At 31.5% G+C, this 19,436-nt stretch overlaps 3 protein-coding genes across 3 annotated transcripts; all 3 read left to right on the top strand.

Annotated features, from left to right (window-relative positions):
* Window positions 1-11,082: 11,082 nt before the first annotated feature.
* Window positions 11,083-12,936, top strand: LOC141705756 (uncharacterized). Its single transcript, XM_074508644.1, has 4 exons — window positions 11,083-11,428; window positions 11,612-12,070; window positions 12,173-12,425; window positions 12,510-12,936. Exons 1-4 carry the CDS (start codon window positions 11,083-11,085, stop codon window positions 12,934-12,936), a joined length of 1,485 nt encoding a protein of 494 aa, XP_074364745.1.
* Window positions 12,937-13,091: 155 nt separating this feature from the next.
* Window positions 13,092-14,352, top strand: LOC141705754 (uncharacterized). Its single transcript, XM_074508643.1, has 3 exons — window positions 13,092-13,335; window positions 13,653-13,946; window positions 14,099-14,352. Exons 1-3 carry the CDS (start codon window positions 13,092-13,094, stop codon window positions 14,350-14,352), a joined length of 792 nt encoding a protein of 263 aa, XP_074364744.1.
* Window positions 14,353-14,385: 33 nt separating this feature from the next.
* On the top strand, window positions 14,386-15,288 carry LOC141705753 (uncharacterized). The gene has a single exon (XM_074508642.1). The coding sequence runs from the start codon at window positions 14,386-14,388 to the stop codon at window positions 15,286-15,288; it is 903 nt and encodes a 300-aa protein (XP_074364743.1).
* Window positions 15,289-19,436: the final 4,148 nt, after the last annotated feature.

Raw genomic sequence — 19,436 nt, 5'->3', positions numbered from 1 at the left:
TATTCGTGTTATCTACAGGTGGACTATGTATTAGTGATCTCTAATTTACATCTTGGCCATATCCTTATTTTCAATCAAAATTATTGTGTTTAGATCATACTATTCATTTAGAAGGTCAAAATAATTTCTAAAATATAAATAATTAGGTTATTTAAAAAGGTAAAATTCTATAAATGTGTTCTTAATTAATTTTTAACTAAAATCTCGATAAACCTATTTTTAGGTTTTCATTTAAAGAAAACTGAATTAAAACTAATTTGAGATGTTTTGTAAAATGAAGTATAATAAGGTGCCGCCTTAATTAATTAGGGTTTACAAAACCTAGTTTTTAATATTTACCTGGCGCTAATTCTGGTTTGACCCTTTGACTTTGTGATTATGCTCCATTTGTTGGATGACCTACTTTTTTTTCTTTATAAGAATTGAGATGCCAAGGAGCAAACTCATGAGATAGAATTCAACTTTTTTAATGAATGTCCAACCCATTGTATCTTTGTAATTTTCAATCAGAAACTCCAATTCAATCAGAAACTCCAAATCATGTGTATTAGAGTTGTTCTTTCATTAAAATATAAGTTGTATATCCTATTTTCTTATTATTGATCCTCATAACTAATATGAAAATAAAAGTAGTGATAATTAACAACACATTACATGCATATCAATTTGCTTAAATGTCTTACATGTGAAAAAAAAATATATTCAGGAGATTCAGGATCACTGGCATACTATTGTAACTTAGACATTGTTCTGTTGTAATTTTAAATCTATAGTTGTTTTAGGAAACTTTGAATTCCATTTACCATTTTTCTACTAGCTTGAGTTGATTTATTGGGTTCTTAATTTGTTTGAAGTTATTTGCTTTTACAAAGTTGCAAAACTTTTTAGGTTATTAAATCAAGATTATGAGTTATACTGACTATTTCATATGTTAATTATTCAATAATAATCAAGTAAAAATGTCCAAATATATTAATGTAATATTAAATAGTTCACTATCACATATATTATTTCAATATTAAATAGTCTACTATCAAATAGTAACTAGCATGTAATAATATATATTTTATTGTGTCTAAGTTTTCTTTTTTTGAAAGACATTAGAAATTTTTAGAAATTTCAAGTTTACAATAGCAAGACAAAAAATAACTAATAGTATTAAAATAAGTATAGTGTAATGATCGAGAAAATGATCATTTATTAAGCCAAATTAAAATTTTGATAGCATATAATATTGGAAAACTAAAAAAAGAAGATAAAACTAGTGACACCTTTCCACATATAGCTCCTTTTAACCGTTTCTTTCTTCACCTCAATAATTTCACCCAAATTTCACCAATTTTTGGGTTTAGTATTTGAAAGATTTTGGAGCTCCCCTTACCAAATAGTATAATAGAATTGTTACTTGGACAATGCTAAGTTTCTAAAATTGAATACGAGGATAAGGGTAATTTTTTTTAATTTTAAGTTTGGATTTGATTCATATTTTAACTTTAAGATATATAGTCAAATAAATTATTTACAATAATTCTTTTTCTAAAATATTATTAGCAATATATTATAGGATACTAAAATTTAGGAAATCAAGAAAAATTAGTAACATTTGTTTGAAAAGTTTTTTTTATCCTTTTTGATGTAATTAATTAATATTTTCCAAAAGAGATGAATCTAAATTTAAGATATTATAGAGATATATAGTACAATAGAATTAAGTTCCCGGTCAATGCAAGATTTTCTAAAAAAATTGATACTATTAATGAAAAATAAATCCAAGATAAATTAGTCAGATATCTATGTGAAATTTCTTCAAAATTTCTTTAAAGATAATTATATTTTCCAAAAGATATGAATCTTTTATAATCCTGGATATTTCCGCCTGGGGTGCAAATCTCTCACTATATATACAGACAAAACACAGACACACTTCTTCATTCTCTGCGAGTGTCTCGCCGCTCCTCATTTCTTCAATTCTCCTCTTTCTCTTCATCTTCTTTACGGATCAGCTCTATATATCTTTAAATCTATCTTTATATCTATAGATACAATTCTCTAATCACACACACATTTATATATATATCTTTATACCAGCTCACTCAGATGAAGAGGATTGACAATCAAAATTCTTCTTCCTCTTCAGATACTACTACTGATAACGAAGATAATACCTTGCCAAAATTTAAGATTCCTAAGATTTGTTCTTCAGGTGTTAATCAAGAAGCTGGTGGCTCATCTTCAGCAGCTGGGAACGTGAACGTGAATGTGATGATGAACAACAACAGCTCCAAGAGGATTTGTCGGGTGCGTAATAAAGAGTTTGCGAGTGGGAAAGGTCTGAGTGGTCACATGAGGATGCACTCCATGACGTTGGGGATGGCTGATGGCACTTTATACTGTTGTCTTTGTCCGAAGAAATTCCCGTCTGAGAGAGCTTTGTCTGGACACATGAGGTGTCATCCAGAAAGAGAGTGGAGGGGTATTAGGCCTCCTTCTGGGATTAATTCTGAAGATGACGAAGAGAGGTTACAAGATGGTATTGATGGTTTGTTGTTGTTGAACCAACCATCAATAGGTGCTGCTGCTCAGATTAATGGAGGTGATCAACATCAGGAGAAGGTTACTGATGGTGGTTCTGCTGGACAGGAGGGTAATGCTGTTGTCGCTGCTGATCCTGTTGTTGATCATCAACAGAGCTACTCAGGCGTAGGTATTTCATCAGGTGAAGAAGGAAGCACACGGGCGGGTGGCAAACGGATACCAATGGAGTTTGATCTCAATGAGCCTGCAGCATCCGATGACGATGCAGCTTAAGATGGGGGTGCTGGCTGGTAGTCGACATGGAAGTATACTTCTCTAATCATGATCATGTTTCTAATGTTTCTACCAGTACTAGATAAATTATAAGGAATTAGTTTATAGCCTCTGATACCTCTTTGTAACTAAACTAGCAAAAAAGTTCAGAGTTTTCTAGTCTATTGCTTGGCAGTTTAAGTGCTATACTTACATGGTCTTTATAAAGTATCCAGGTCTTCACCAGAATTTTTTTTGTTTAATTTTTCATTATTGGAAACTTTATAGTTCAATACTGGTTTAATGTGATGCAAATTTAAAAGACTTGATTAATTTCACATTATAACGCTAATTTTTTCCTTAGTTAATGTCTGGGTATTCTTTATTACATTCATGAATTGATTCTATTGTAACTTCCTAGTGGATTGCAAATGTCCTGATTTGTGATTGCCAAAGCTGAAGTGCTACTATATATAAGCTTATAGTACTGGACTTTAGAAGATTAAACAATGATTAGCAGAAGATGCACGTGTGGGGGGCTAGCAGTTTAGAGAGAATGTCAGAATGTTTAACTAAGAACTTCTCAAAGTCTGAAACTGCACTCTTTTTCTTCGGACTTGACTTAGATTAGATGCCAAACATTTACATAAAGGGCTAATTTGATGGTTGTAAATAATCAACTCATACATGATGATGATACATATTTATCCTAGCCACCCTGCTCCTATGCCCCTATTTTCCCATTCTTCCCGAGGTTAATATTTTACATTGACATTTTACTTGCTTCGTATATCCAATTTTTATATAAATGAAATAAAATTATACTGAATTATTTTAGTGTACTTTGCATCTATATGGAGTCATACTTCAATTCATAGAAATGTAATAACAATTTTTATACTCACTCCGTCCCTTAATACATTTCCCATTTTGACTTTTTACACTGTTCACGGTCAACGATTGACTACTAATTTACATCTAATATATAAAAGCAAACGTCATGAGTGATCTTATTGAATTCGTATTTATGAATACTTTAATACAGTGAAATTTTTATATTTAATACTACTACAAAATTAAATATATTAACAATCAAAAGTGTTCATTGGCAAACGTGTGCAACAGAGATGAGAAACATTTTTAGGGATAGAGGGAGTATTTGATATTTGAACATCAATCAATTCAATCAATCAATCAATTAAAGTATAGTTCCTACTGGTTTAATGTGATGCAAATTTAAAAGACTTGATTAATTTCACGTTATAACGCTAATTTTTTCCTTAGTTAATGTTTGGGTATTCTTTATTACATTCATGAATTGATTCTATTGTAACTTCCTAGTGGATTGCAAATGTCCTAATTTGGGATTAGCAGAAGATGCACGTGGGGGTAGCAGTATAGAGAGAGTGTCAGAATGTTTAACTAAGAACTTCTCAAAGTTTGAAACTGCACTCTTTTTCTCAGGACTTGACTTAGATTAGATGCCAAACATTCATATTAAGGTTTAATTTGTTGATTGTAAATAATCAACTTATGGTGATGATGATACAAATTTATCCTAGCCACCTGCTCCTATGCCCCTATTTTCCCCATTTCCCATGTTGATATATATTTTACTTACTCCCTTGCTTGTATATCCAATTTATATATATATAAATGAAATAAAATTATGCTGAATTATTTTAGTATACTTGCATCTATATAGAGTCAATACTTTAATTCACAAAAATGTAACAACAATTTGTATATTTGATATTTGAACATTCTTATAAATTTGGTACCAATAAGTACTATACAAATGGAATAGTAATTAATGGCGCTCAAACATAATTACCATAATTAGTTGTCATTGAGTTCATAATAAAAGTAATATTGTTAAAATTTAGTATTTAAACACACTATAATATAATAGTAAAATTGTAATATATTTTCAAGTGAACTGATCATTGAACTGAGAATCATCTAACTTAAATGAGACAAATTGTAAATGTTGTCAATTTATGATCACTAGTTAGCACAATTTATTATCGTTTTATACATATTCTTTATTATCAGTTTTATAAAACTAAATTTATCTGAGTTCAAACCTTCATTTCAAATTTATTATTATAATTAAAATTAACCATAGTTATTTTTTGTGTATTTTAAGTTACCTTTTCAATAATATTTAAGGAAACATAACTTTAAGTAGATAATCATTTCAAGAAAATTTCTAAGTAACATATGTCTATAATATTTTATCAAACTTTATGTATTTTAATGGCCGCAAAATTGTACATAAAATCCTACTATTTATAGACAAATAGCCCTATCTAGGATCTTTTAAGTTATGTTTAAATTTAGAGTGCATTTGTTTTAATGTATATACATAAAAATAAAAAAATTATAAGCGGACAAAATTTTCAACAACATAAAGGGAAGAGGTTAAACTACTTTTCAATTTCATTTTCCATCCATAATATCTTAATAATATTACTTATAAATTTATTTTAAATAACAAATTACCTATCTTTTAAATAAAAGGTTATATATTTTACAATTGTGTAATATATATGTATATATGCAATATATATACACAATATATATAGTACTTACAAATGTTATAGATTAGTTTAATTAAAGTGATATTAAAATATATAGAATATATGTTAATATAATTTTCATTTTTTATTATAGAACCCTCCGTTTTATTTTTGTAAAAGAGTATGTTTTGTTATTTAAAGTATAACCGATAACATGTTTTAGGCAAAACGTTTGTGGGTTAGTTATTACTAAATATTATTTAATTACACTATAAAAAAAAAAGCCATTTCCTACCAGCGTTTTGGTAGGAAATGGGCTATTTTGGTAGAAAAATGGGGCAATTCCTACCAAAAGGTTTGGTGGGATTTGCTCCATTAGGAATTGGTGCTTGTATCTTAAATGGTCCCACTTGCCAAGTCACCTGTGCCACATGGGCGGCCACGTCACCTGCTGTGTCAGCTGCCACGTCATACAAATTGGGGTCAGATTGATGAGTTGGCATGGGGGACCCATCCACGTGTCCTGCCACGTGGCAATTGACACATAAAAGACTTTTTTCCTACCAAAATTGGTAGGTTTTGAGTGAGTATTTCCTACCATAACTGGTAGGTTTTGATTGATGAATGGTAGGTAGGTTTTATATCAGAAGACATGAATATCAGCATTTCCTACCAACCATTTCCTACCACTGTTTAGCTTGAATGTGGTAGGAAATACCTTGAATGTGGTAGGAAATGGCTTGAATGTGGTGGGAAATGTTGGACAGTTTTTTTATAAAAAAAATTATTTCATTGATAACAATGAAGAACAAGTTGTACATAAATTAATATCTAAATCATAAGCATACAACATTAATCAAAATTGAAAAATTCATCATAAATCACAATTCGGACATATCACCATTATAACATTAAAAAAAAATTACATATCCGTGATAATTGCATATTAGAAATAATATTTCATTACAATAATTAATAGGTGTTTCAAAAGTTAAGACTAATTATCTTCAAGTTCTCATCATTGTTGAATCATTTGCCTTCATTCTTTGTAATTTCTTCATTATCGTTATTGAATAATTTGTCTACATTCTTTGTGAGTTTTCCATTTTTGTCTTTGTTTGTTTCATTTCCTTGGTCTCGAGTGAATAAAATCTACATAAGAAGAGATTATAAATGTTAGTAGTCATTAATGTACATGAACAATTAATACATGTAGTAAAAATAAAGAAGTAATTATATAAACGAACCAAGATAAAAAATATTTTAAAAATATTGAAATGCATGCATATATATGAGATGGTTTAAATGAAGAAGATGAAGATATTTACCAAAAGATAAGAAGAGGATGGAGAAATTATAAAATGAAATTTTGTTGGAGTAGATGAAATTGAAAGTGAAAAGAGGAAGATAGTGGTTTATAGGTTCAAGTCACCTATTTCCTACCAATATTGGTAGGTTATGGGTTTAGGCAGAATTTTCAAATTTTTGAGTTTAATTTTGGCTCCGTATTTGAAATTTTCATTTTTGATTTTGGCTCCACATTTGAATTTTTTGTGAAATTAAGGTTCATTTCCTACCAATACTGGTAGGTTTTGAATTTGACGAAAATTTTGAATTTTTGGTTTTGGCTCCATATTTAAAACTTTTAGTTTTGGCTCCATATTTGAATTTTCGTGAAACTAAAGTTCATTTCCTACCAATATTGGTAGGTTTTGAGTTGGACTTTGTTTTTGAATTTTTGGATTTCGCTCCAATTTTAAAAATTTTGAATTTACTTTCATATTTAAAATTTTCGTGAAACTACAACCAATATAGGTAGGTAATGGGGTTTAACGATTTTTTTTAATTTTTAGTGTGAGTGCAATTATTAAAAAGTAAATTAAATATTTAAAAAATTTTAAATATCAATATAGGACTAAGTACTAGTAAACCAAATATATTTATTTTTTTTCAAAAAAATTTATCATATCCCTAAAATATATAGTGAAACAAACAAATATATATATCTTAGTTAAAAAATTGGATAATATTTATTAAAAATCGAATATTATACGAAATTGTTAAAATAACAATTTAATTACTATTTTCAGGTGATGCCTTTTCCTACTAAGTTTAGGTCTATTTCATACCCAACTTGGTAGGAAATACCCAACTAGGAAAAGGACAAACAATTTTTTTGGGCAAAACCTACCAATTCCGGTAGGAATTAAAATTTTGTTTTATGAATCTATTATTAAATAATAATAGTTTAATTTTTAAAAATTCAATATTTCGACTACATGTATAAAATTCATGTATCTAATCATCCTAAGGTTGGATTATTAAAAAAAAAATCCAAGGGTGTAATCCTAAACATCCCCGACACTTTGAGTTCAAAACCTAACTCAATCTTCGAACAATCTCGACGTTCTGTTTTCTAAACAATTTTCTTAGTCATAACTGTTTTCTTACCCATTTTTTTTTCCTATTTTTATTTCACTATAAATTAACATTTCATTTGAAAAGTTTTAATTTATCGAATCATTTTCATATTTAATATTTTTTTAGTAATAATTATAATTATCAAAAAAACAAATGGAAACACGGGACTATAATTGTAATCAACTAACTTTTAGAGTTCAACTATTAAAATTAATTGATGTTTATGTTGTTAGAGTTTGATAAACGAAAATGTGACAAACAATGGGCGAAAATAACAAAAAATATATTTTTCTTGCATTCTTTTTCTATAGATCTATTATAAAAACATAATATCTTAATTTTTAAAAATTCTATATTTCAATTACATGTATAAAACTCATATCTAATCATCCGTAAGGTTGGATTATTAAAAAAAATCTAAATGTCTAACCCTTCCCCGAAACTTTGAGTTGAAAACCTAACTCAATCGTCGAACAATCTCGACGTTCCGTTTTCTAAACGATTTTCTTAGTCATAATTGTTTTCTTATCCAATTTTTTTTTCTAGCTTTATTTCACTATAAAATGATATTTCACTTGAAAAGTTTTTATTTATCGAATCAATTTCATATTTAATATTTTTTTCGTAATAATTATAAAAATCCAAAAAACAAATAGAAATACAAAACTGTAAGTGTAATCAACTAACTTTTAGAGCTTCAATATTAAAATGAATAGATATTTATGTTTTTAGAGTTTGATTAACGGAAATGTGACAAACAATAGGCGAAAAGTACAAAAAATATATTTTTTCTTATAGTTTTTTCTATAGATCTATTATAAAAACATAATAGCTTAATTTTAAAATATTCTATATTTCAATTACATGTATAAAACTCATATATATATTCATCCGTAAGGTTGGATTATTAAAAAATTCCAAATGTCTAACCCATCCCCGAAACTTTGAGTTGAAAAATCTAACTCAATCTTCGAACAATCTCGACGTTCTATTTTCTAAACGATTTTCTTAGTAATAATTGTTTTCTTACCCAATTTTTTTTCCTAGTTTTATTTCACGGTCAACGATTGACTACTAATTTACATCTAATATATAAAAGCAAATATAGTCATGAGTGATCTTATTGGATTCGTATTTATGAATACTTTAATACAGTGAAATTTTTATATTTAATACTACTACGAAATTAAATATATTAGCAATCAAAAGTGTTCATTGGCAAACGTGTCCAACACAAATGAGAAACGTTTTTAGGAATAGAGGGAGTATTTGATATTTGAACATCAATCAATTCAATCAATTAAAGTATAGTTCCTACTGCCTAAATTGTACAGTGACTTTGGCTAAGAAAACGAAATAAACCTCTAAGTTGTTTAATATTACAAGAATGCCACTGCCAGTAAGCTATTTATAGCAGATTATTACAGGATGTTTACATGGATTTCGGTTTCCGTGCGAGTGCTGTAACATATGTGGTAGAGGTTGTAATTGAGTTGAAGCTTCTGAGAGAAGTTTAATGAAATAATTTCAAATTGTAAATTCAAATTGCATAGAAAGTAATCCCAAATCCCAAATCCTAATACAACCTCTTTCTGATTAGGCTTTGAAAGTATTAGTGGTTCATTACAGGTTGTTTAGTTGAGGGTTTTTTACTAAGTGAAGAAGAAGAAGGTAATGGCTGATGAAAGGCCTGACCATCTTTTTTCTAATGAAGATCTCATGGCAGATTATGGCAGGAAGTATAAGAGAAAGAAAGTTTGCCCAAAAAATCAAGAGAATGTTAATATAAATAGGAATGTTGTTGATTGTCATAGATTGTCTTCTCTGTCTGCCATTAATACGAGTTATGATAATGTTCTTATTACTTATTGTAAATTATTTTTATACATGACTAACAGCATAATTTCATACTCATATTATTTTGTATGTGTGTATTTGTGTGGCAGGTGGCTTGTCTGATTCTAGGCCAAGTTCTGTTCATTCTTCCTAGACTAAGTACCGATCACCCCTGTCAACGATAACAAATTTATGTACCCCAACCAGCGTTACGAACATTAGAAAAATACCTCAAGGTGATGTTCTTATCTCTAACATTTGTGATTTTGTTAAAAATTTGTCAAGTGTTACGTACGGAGTTTTGAAAGTGTAATATGTATTGACAGGGAATACTAAACCTGTGTTTAGGCCTGGATTCGATACCAGGAGCACCTTTGGTAGTACTGTGCTTGGAAGTTCTTTATCTAATGTTGCAAACTTTGATAGCTCTTCACATTATGCTGCAAATCAGAGGGAAGAGGGAGGTCAACACAGTACTCATGATTCATTTTATGTTCTGAATTTACTTTTGTTACTTTCTGATATGACTATGTGAATGAATCAGGTTGTAGTATTCAGTTTATTCACTTAACTGGACGAGGAAATATGACTACAAAGAATAAAGTTGTGTCCTTAAACCGACACAAACCTCTGCCAAGAAAATCCAAGGAGGTGAATCCTGGGTTTGGTCGAAAATTATTTGAAGAAGAGATTGTTACCGATGATGAAGAACTAAGTAATGATTTCAACGAATGTCCTAATGTTGTTTCTCAACCTTTATGGTCTGATGATTCCGATGGTTCTGATAATGAAAATGACGGTTCTGGATGTAGTGGTTAGTTCTACTAATATTTGAAGTAATGTGAACTTGGAGGGAACATACTTTGTGAAAATCAATTTTCTGGAATGTCATGTTTTTATGTTGCAGATGAAAGTGACAATGGGAGTATGTATGGTCATGTTGTTGATAAATACCGTGATATTGACGACTCTCTATTTCCTCTTTAGCAAACAAACCCACGTGTCCATAGACGTGTGGTTCCAGAAGAGTATCAATATTTGGGTGGGCCTACTGCCATATGTTCAAAATGCAATGCTCGGATATGGAAAGAGGAAAGGGTTAATAAAAATGTCATGAAAGGCACGCAAATATTTTTTATTTATTGTCTCAAAGGTCCAGTGAAGTTGCCTCCAATCCCTCCTACTCCTCCTTACTTGCTAGGTTTATATAATGATCCTATTAAAGGTCCAAATTTTCATATATTGAGTCGTTTATACAATGCCATGTCTACCTTCACGTCTACCGGTGGTAACATAGATCACTCTATAAACAATGGCAGAGCACCTTACATGTATAGATTAAACGGTCAAAATCATCATATTTTTAAAATCTTTAATACCGAATGACAAAGAAACCCCGAAATTTTGCCAGCTATATATATATAACACTATTAATGAGGTTGATAACCGTCTTCGTTGGGTGAATATACAAGATAGGCAGATTGTTGACAGAGAGGTTGTGCAAGGTCTTATAACCATGCTAGATGAAATAAATCAGTTGGTGGATGAGTTTAGGCAACAGCGTGATCTGTATGAAAGCGAAGAAGTTGTTGATCTTGAGATTACATTGAAAGTAATTAGATCTGAAAGCGGTAGAGATTGTCACATATCCAACACCGATGAGGTTGCTGGGATTATGGTTGGCGACACTAAAGATACGTGTGGGGAACGTGACATTGTTGTTCACGATAAAATCAAAGGTTTGGTCCGTGTCTCTTATGTACATCCAAAGCTGATGGCTTTACAATATCCTTTACTTTTCTCTCGAGGAGAAGATGGACTTCACCCTAAAATCAAATTCCAGAAGAATGATGAAAGTAAAGGTAAAGCCGTGGATTTTTGTCAATGAAGGACTACTACACGTATTCTATCCATGTCAGAGACACTAATGGTAAACCATTTATAATATTACCAGCATTTCATGTTGTATTAAAATTGCATGTCTTATTGAAAGTTCCTTAACATTTGATCTTTTGTATTTTTATTTAAATTCCCCCTCCCCATAGGTTTGACTCCGACGCTTGGTGGAAGACTGTTCCAACAGTACTCGGTAGATGCATTTTCTTCTATTGAGCAGACACGACTATGGTGGTTCCGTACTCATCAAACTACCTTACGGAATGAATTATATAGCAACATATGTGATTCATTAAGTAGAGGTGATGTTGATACCTCCAATATCGGTACAGGGATCATATTGCCTGCTGGGTTTGTTGGTTCAAAACGGTACATGCAACAAAATTTTCAAGACGCCTTAGCTATATGTCATTTCATTGGCCACCCAGACATATTTTTAATAATGACGTGTAATCCATTATGGGATGAGATACAGAAGATGATGAAGTATCTTCCAGGTTGTATTGCTCCTAATTGTCCTGACATAATTTCCCGTGTTTTTAGATTGAAGCTTGATCAACTGTTGGCAGATATTAAGACCAAAAAATATTTTGGTGTTTGTAATGGAGGTAACGATACTACATTCATATACGTGTCTACTTAAATTATGTACTAACCAATGTCAATTGATGTTCAACACTATAATCAACTAAATTAATATGGATTTGTAGTGATGTATGTAGTTGAGTTTCAAAAACGAGGACTCCCACATGTCCACATGTTAATATGGCTTGACGCAGATTTAAAGAAAAATCTAAAGCAGAATGTGGATAAATATGTCTCAGCGGAAATACCAGATCCGTTATTAGATCCGGTTTGTTATGCAACAATGAAGGAATTTATGATCCACGGTCCATGTGGTTTGCAAAACCTGAAATCTCCATGCATGAAAGGTTTTAATTGTATACGTCATTTCCCAAAGAAGTGAGACTATTTAATTTCTATATGTTCAATATACCTATGAATACATAATTAATATAATGACCTAATTACACTGAAATAATTTAGGTACTATGCACAAACTACTTTTGATGATAGTGGGTTCCTGATTTACATACGACGTAGGCAAGACATTACTGTTGATGTGCGTAAGACTGACTTGGACAACCAATGGGTTGTGCCATACAACCGTGATTTGTTGGTTAAGTATCAATGCCATGTGAATGTGGAGATATATTGTCATGCACAGAGTGTCAAATATTTATTCAAATATTGTCTCAAAGGCCATGACCATGCCACCGTATATATCAATAAGAAAAAAAAACAAAGCAAAAATAACAATGATGATCGGGGAATTGATGAGATAAATGCATATTTTGATAGAAGATACTTATGTGGTGCTGAAGCAACGTATAGGATTTTTGGATTGCCTATCCATCATAGAAGTCTATCAGTTGAAAGGCTTCCATTTCACTTACCAGGTGCTAAGAATTGAACTTTCCGTTCTACTGAGGTTTTGGGAAAGGTTGCTGCCCGAGAGAATGATAAGCTAAGCAAACTTGAAGCTTTTTTTTCCTGAACTCTATTGATATCAATGCACACAAGTACACATATGATGAAATCCCAAGATTTTATGTGTGGAATGATGGTATGAGGAGATGGACTCCTAGGAAACATGGTTTGCAAATTGGGAGGCTGTGTTACGCACATCATAGTAGCGGGGAATCTTGGTTTCTTCGGTTATTGCTGACCAAGGTACGTGGTGCCACCTCCTTTCTGTCTTTAAGGGCTGTTAATGGTGTAATACACAGTTCTTTTCATGAATCCTGTAAAGAGTATGGTTTGTTGGATGATGATAAAGAATGGCATGAAGTATTGTCTCAAGCATGTACCGGTAGCTTACCTCCCCAAATTCGTCAACTCTTTGTCCATATCATTTTTAATTGCAAAGTAACTGATTTGAAGAGTTTGTGGTTATCCCACTGGAGAAGCATGATTGAAGACATTTTATTGAAGTGAAGCCAAGTGTCTGGGAATAATAAATTAACCCTTAATGACACGTAATTGCAATTCTATGCTCTGGCAGGTATGATAAAATAATGAGAAGTATATGTTAGGGTTTTCAGAAGGTTTACTAATGTTTATGAAATCCTATTCAGATCAAGTTGGCATATAAGTTCCTGAAAAAATTAAATGTATACTTTATTGCAGAAATAGATGACTTGCTTAGGTCAATTGGAAATTCTTTGAAGAAATATGACCAGTTGCCGCAACCTCCCAATAGCTATTTGAACAATGGAGCCAATAACTTGATTATCGAAGAAACAAGTTATGGCATTAGCACGATGGACTCTGAACATCGCAAATTACTGCGTGATTGTACTGAAGAGCAGAGGAAAGTGTATGATGCAGTCTTGGAATCTGTTGAAAGTGGTTCAGGTGGTTTATTTTTTGTTTATGGGAGCGGAGGCTGTGGGAAGACTTTTTTGTGGCGAACTCTTATATGTAAGTTACGTTCCCTAGGTAAAATTGTTCTCCCTGTTGCTTCCTCTGGCATAGCTGCTACATGATGTCTGGTGGTCAGACTGGGCACTCACGTTTCAAAATTCCAATAGTTCTGGATGAATTTTCAACCTGTAATATTTCTCATAATTCAGACATTGCTCAACTTATCAAGCAAACAAACCTTATTATTTGGGACGAGGCGCCTATGCAACATAGATATGCTTTTGAGTGTTTAGACCGATCATTAAAGGATATTATGAAAGCTATTGATCCAGCATGCTATAAAATGCCATTTGGAGGCATAACTGTTGTACTTGGTGGTGATTTTCGCCAAATTCTACCTGTGATAACATATGGTGATCGTGCAGACATTGTAGCAGCATGCATCACTAGGTCCAAACTTTAGTTAATATGTCATACTTTCCTGTTGACACAAAATATGCGCGTAAGACAAGGTCAATCTGATCCTGACAGTGAGGATTTGAAACTGTTTGCTCAATGGGTACTTGACATTGGTAATGGTCAAGTGCCTCCACCTCCTAATTCGAATCCTCTGACTGAGAATCAAATTTTAATTCCTTCAAGATTCTGTGATTTGGCGACTGAAAATACTGTTGAGAATATGATATCAAGCATATTTCCTGATTTCTCTCATAATGGCACTAGTTCACATTATTTAAGTGAGAGAGCTATTCTGACTCCAACCAACCAAACTGTTGGGCAAGTAAATTCAGTTATTGTGGACATGCTTCTAGGTGAATCTGTGTGCTACCTCAGTGTAGATTCTGCTGAGGAATTTGGTGGGATGGATGAAGAACTGAATCAAGCATTCCCTGTGGAGTATTTGAACTCTTTAAATATTGCAGGATTGCCATATCATAATTTGAAGTTGAAAGTTGGTGCTGTTGTTATGCTTATGCAAAATTTGAACCAAATATTAGGTTTATGTAATGGAACCAGGATGATAATTACCAAGTGTTTGAAATTTTGTGTAGAGTGTGAGGTGATATGTGGGACATTTGCAGGAACCAAGCATTTCATTCCACGAATGGAGTTGTCTCCGACAGATATGAAGTTGTCGTTTAAACTGGTAAGGAAGCAGATGCCTTTACAATTATGCTACGCAATGATAATTAACAAATCCCAAGGTCAATCCCTTAAAAAGATTGGATTGTACCTGCCTAAGTCAGTTTTCACTCATGGCCAATACTATGTAGCTGTTAGTCGGGTTATATCCCCGAGCGGGCTGACTATTTTTGTGGATGATAAATCTAACGTAGCTACAAATGTTACCCAAAATGTGGTGTACAAAGAGGTGTTTTATTCTTTACCACACAGTTAGTTGTGTAATGCTTTATAAAATTTGTTGTATTAGCCTTTTATTGTATGGTATAGTAATGGAAAGTCTAAGTTCTGCTGTAGTAGTATAAGATTTTCAAGCTATTAGGCATGATCAAATATGTCCAGTAACATACACTCTTATATATATGCTTTTCCTTAGTGTTATTATATTTGTGTTTTTATGTTACCTTCCCTCTCTATTACTTTGGTACATCGACCTTAAAAGAAATATAGGTTCAGGCATGTTGGACAAGTTATATATTTACTAAAATGCCGAGTTTAAAGAAATGGGAAAAACTAATAGGCTGTTCATAGTTATAAATATTTAAAAGTACATAATTTTGAAGAACCATTACAACTGAAAGTGCAGATTGAGACAAGTTTCACAAAACAGACATGGCAGAGGTAAATTATCTAATTTAGAGAAACAACTTTGAAAGTTAAGTTATTTTGGTAGATGAAGCACAGTGTTTTGCCTTCTACGAAATTGTTTTTATAGGTGAAATCATTCCAGCACAATCCAAAGCGACAAGTTTATTTCTTGCAGATCAGAGCAACGTCCCACGTCCTGTTTTCATATAGGAGTTTGATAAGAATGCCGTTTTTCCATGGTCGATAGATATTCAGCATGTGTCGTGGAAAGTACTGTCCATTGCAGAGAAAAAGTAATTAGTAGATATTAAAAAAAAGTACTAAATTGTTTTCAACGTATTGTATAGTTGTTAATACCACGCTGTGTCCTATTTGATCGACATGTGAAGGCAGCAGAGTGACTGTAAAAGAAATGACATTTCCCTCCTCCATGAGGTCTATTTTCACATTTTGGTCTATGTTATTTAAAGAACGAATAAAAAGTAAGTTACCCAATCGTACAACCTATTAAACAAATTAAACCTTGAAAATTGATGTACCTTGCACTATATTTTGAGCCACATGAACATTTGGTTGGATGTCATCTACATATGTTTTGTAATTTAAGAAACAGAATGTATAATGTTGTTAAATGAAATAAACATTAATTTTAATGTACCTTCCATTATATTTGGAACGCTATTTTCAGGAACATCTGGAGCTAAAGTAGAGTCCTCTGACAAAATGACATTATGCAGAATAAAAAAAAACCCAAATATAATGTAGATATTCTAATATGGTTGTTTAAGTAGTGAATTGAAACTACTAAATTAAATCCAAAGAATTAAAGGAGTGCCTGTCATGTGTGTTGGTATATTCTCTGACTCATCATCTACGGACAAAATAAAGAAGTAGTTAGGTATATTCAACATTTCCAAATAAATAGGACTTATAGAGGTCATAATACGTGCCTTATGAAAACAGTTGTAGAAGAGAAGTAAATATGTTTTCTTAAGTAATCATACCTGAGGAATATGCAGTGGTACTTGAACTGTCTGATTCATAGAAACATATAGCCTTGCTAAGGTCTTTCAGTCCCAACTTCTTAGGTAGTGAATTGAGGATGTCCAGGTTGTTTGTGCCAAAAATAGTTAAGTACAAAGTCGAAGGACTGACGTAGTTAAAGAAAATCCAAAAACTCTCCCTCATAGAATACTTATTGAAGAGATCCTCCAAACCAAACAAACAGTTATTGAGGCTAGAGAATTGAGCTTGGTATTTGGTACCGTCTTCCGTGAATAAGTTTACTTTTGGACGTAGCGATGAACCATAATATTGTACGAATTTGGTTGGTAGGTCCTACACAAAAACATTTTGTATATTATAACAAATCTTGAACATTTTGTGTATTACATTAAATTATTTATTAGACATCTAAATTACAACAATTCCATCTTCCAACATGTCATGGCTAAGCATTTTGAAGCTTTTTTCTGTGACTTTCCACTTTCATGTACTGCACCAATATGTGGGATCCTATTAATACATTGGGGTAATGTAGAGCACCGAACAAGTATAATCAATTAGGGAATTTACCTTCTTTTTGAGTTTCAATTCTATCCTCCTTTGGGATGATACAAATTGTGAACCTCTGCGTTTCAGATGTACGTGAAATTACACATACATCGTATTCTCTTAAGTTCATGCCAACACATAATTTGTTCCATTCCCTGTTAAAGAACATAAATCCATTTTCCCACTTCAAATTTATAACCCACTTACATTTGTTCATGGAAAATTGAATCCATGTCATTTCTTCACGTAAGCCTAACTGCCGAATACTGTTTTCCGAGAACACCTAAAGTAGAGATGTGACATAATGTTATAAGCAAATGTAGGCTTCGAGTGTTAGTAATTTTCTTTAACAACATAGGCTAACATAAATTTTAGATAAGAAGATAGATTACCAATATTTTATTAGCTTCCTCAAGTAGGTGCTTATTTATATGAAGAGTGTGACTGTGTCAAGAGATACCCATTGCATTGTAGAAGAACTTGGCGACCATTTTCTCTAAATCCATATGACTGAAAACAGCTCTGTTCTGTGGGTCAATAACATTTCTATGATAGTTAACAGGGCTCAGTGGGTAATCAATTTCCATATTATTTTCATCAAATATCTCTACATTGAAAAACCCATGTTCTCTGCACTCCAGGATACATACACTATAGGGTTGGACCTCATAGAAATTCATCATTGAACCCACAATTGTTATGCATGCATTATCCGCATCATAATAACAACGCCAAGTATCACAATTTTTAACTCGAAGATACAAAGTCTGGGGCAGTCCTTTTCCAAATTCACCCACAAATTCATCTGGCAATGGCTGATTACAAAAAAAACTAAAATTAAGTCATGTAAATTTATGAAAAGGGATTTTTAGTACCAAAGAAAACCAACATCTTACCAACTCTCCTTTGTTAAATGAGTCAACAAAAAAGGGGAAACACATTTGAATCCTTTCATGTTTTACGTCAATAAAGAAACCTATGAATTAGTATTCCCAAATGAAGAAACCTATGAATTAGTATTCACCAAAAGAGGGCAAGAAAACAACAGCAATGCCTACAGTACTATATCATGTACAGGGTACATAATCTGAATTGAAGGTGTACCGTGAAGGAAACGTACCTTTTATAGAGTAGACATCAGCGGCTCAATGAGATGCAAATGAAGACTTCAAATTGAACTTGGAAGAATCAATTAAAGTTATGAAAGGTAACTGTCATAGCCTAATAAAAGAAGTGGTTGAAGTAATTAATGAATATAAATTTTTCTTAATATTTGAGGGGTTACTAACAAGTTAATGGACCACTATAAAAATGAATATCTATAATTTATATTGTACAACATACGACTAACATTTTATTTTTTTGAAGACTTACATAAATAATTTTAAAAAAGTAGTTTATTGTCAATTTAAAGCTTTAAGCAACATAATTTTCAATTGGAGAAACAATAAATGTATGTATTAGTCTTACTTATTTTTAATTGACACACAAATTAATAATTTGGGAACATAAACAGTAAAAAAAGATACCCATAACGGGTACCAAAAAAAATGTTTCTAACGTGGGAATATGATGCTGTTAACCTTTATAGTATGAAAATTATATTTAATTTTCGGTCACCCTATGTTAATAGATATTGAAATACGATATTGTTAACCGAAATACTTTCGAAGTAAATAAGTAATAAAATATTATCAGCATTTTCTTAAAATCAAATATATATAATCGATATTGTATGAAAATATGACTATCAATCTATTTTTGGAAGTACGTACGTAAATCATTTCAGAACTGTAAGTTACTATTCTAAATGTATTTATGTATAAAAGAAAATCATCCATTTCAAGAATTTAGTGGCTTTAATTTCACGAATTATGTGACTTTAATTTTGCTGGTGAAAAAATGAAATATATTCAATTTACCTACTTCTTTTATTTGACAAATAAATCCACAATGTTGAAAAAAACCTAAATAAATAAACTTATTTGTTGTGTAATGATACGACTAAGATACGACTAACACTCTCTTTTTAAGGACCTACATAAATCATTTAAAATAAGGAGCTTACTGTCCTGAAAAATATATTTATAAAAAAACTTTGTTCCATTTCAAGAATGAAGCTACATAAATTTCAATGGGCGAAACAGGAAATGTATGTATTTGTCGAACTTTTTTTAATTTACGAACAAATCAATAATTTGGGAACAAAAAAAGTAAAAAAAG

This window comes from Apium graveolens, unplaced genomic scaffold (genome assembly GCF_009905375.1).
Source record: "Apium graveolens cultivar Ventura unplaced genomic scaffold, ASM990537v1 ctg967, whole genome shotgun sequence".
Classification (NCBI taxonomy): Eukaryota; Viridiplantae; Streptophyta; class Magnoliopsida; order Apiales; family Apiaceae; genus Apium; species Apium graveolens.
This window is presented reverse-complemented; position numbering and strand designations above follow the sequence as displayed.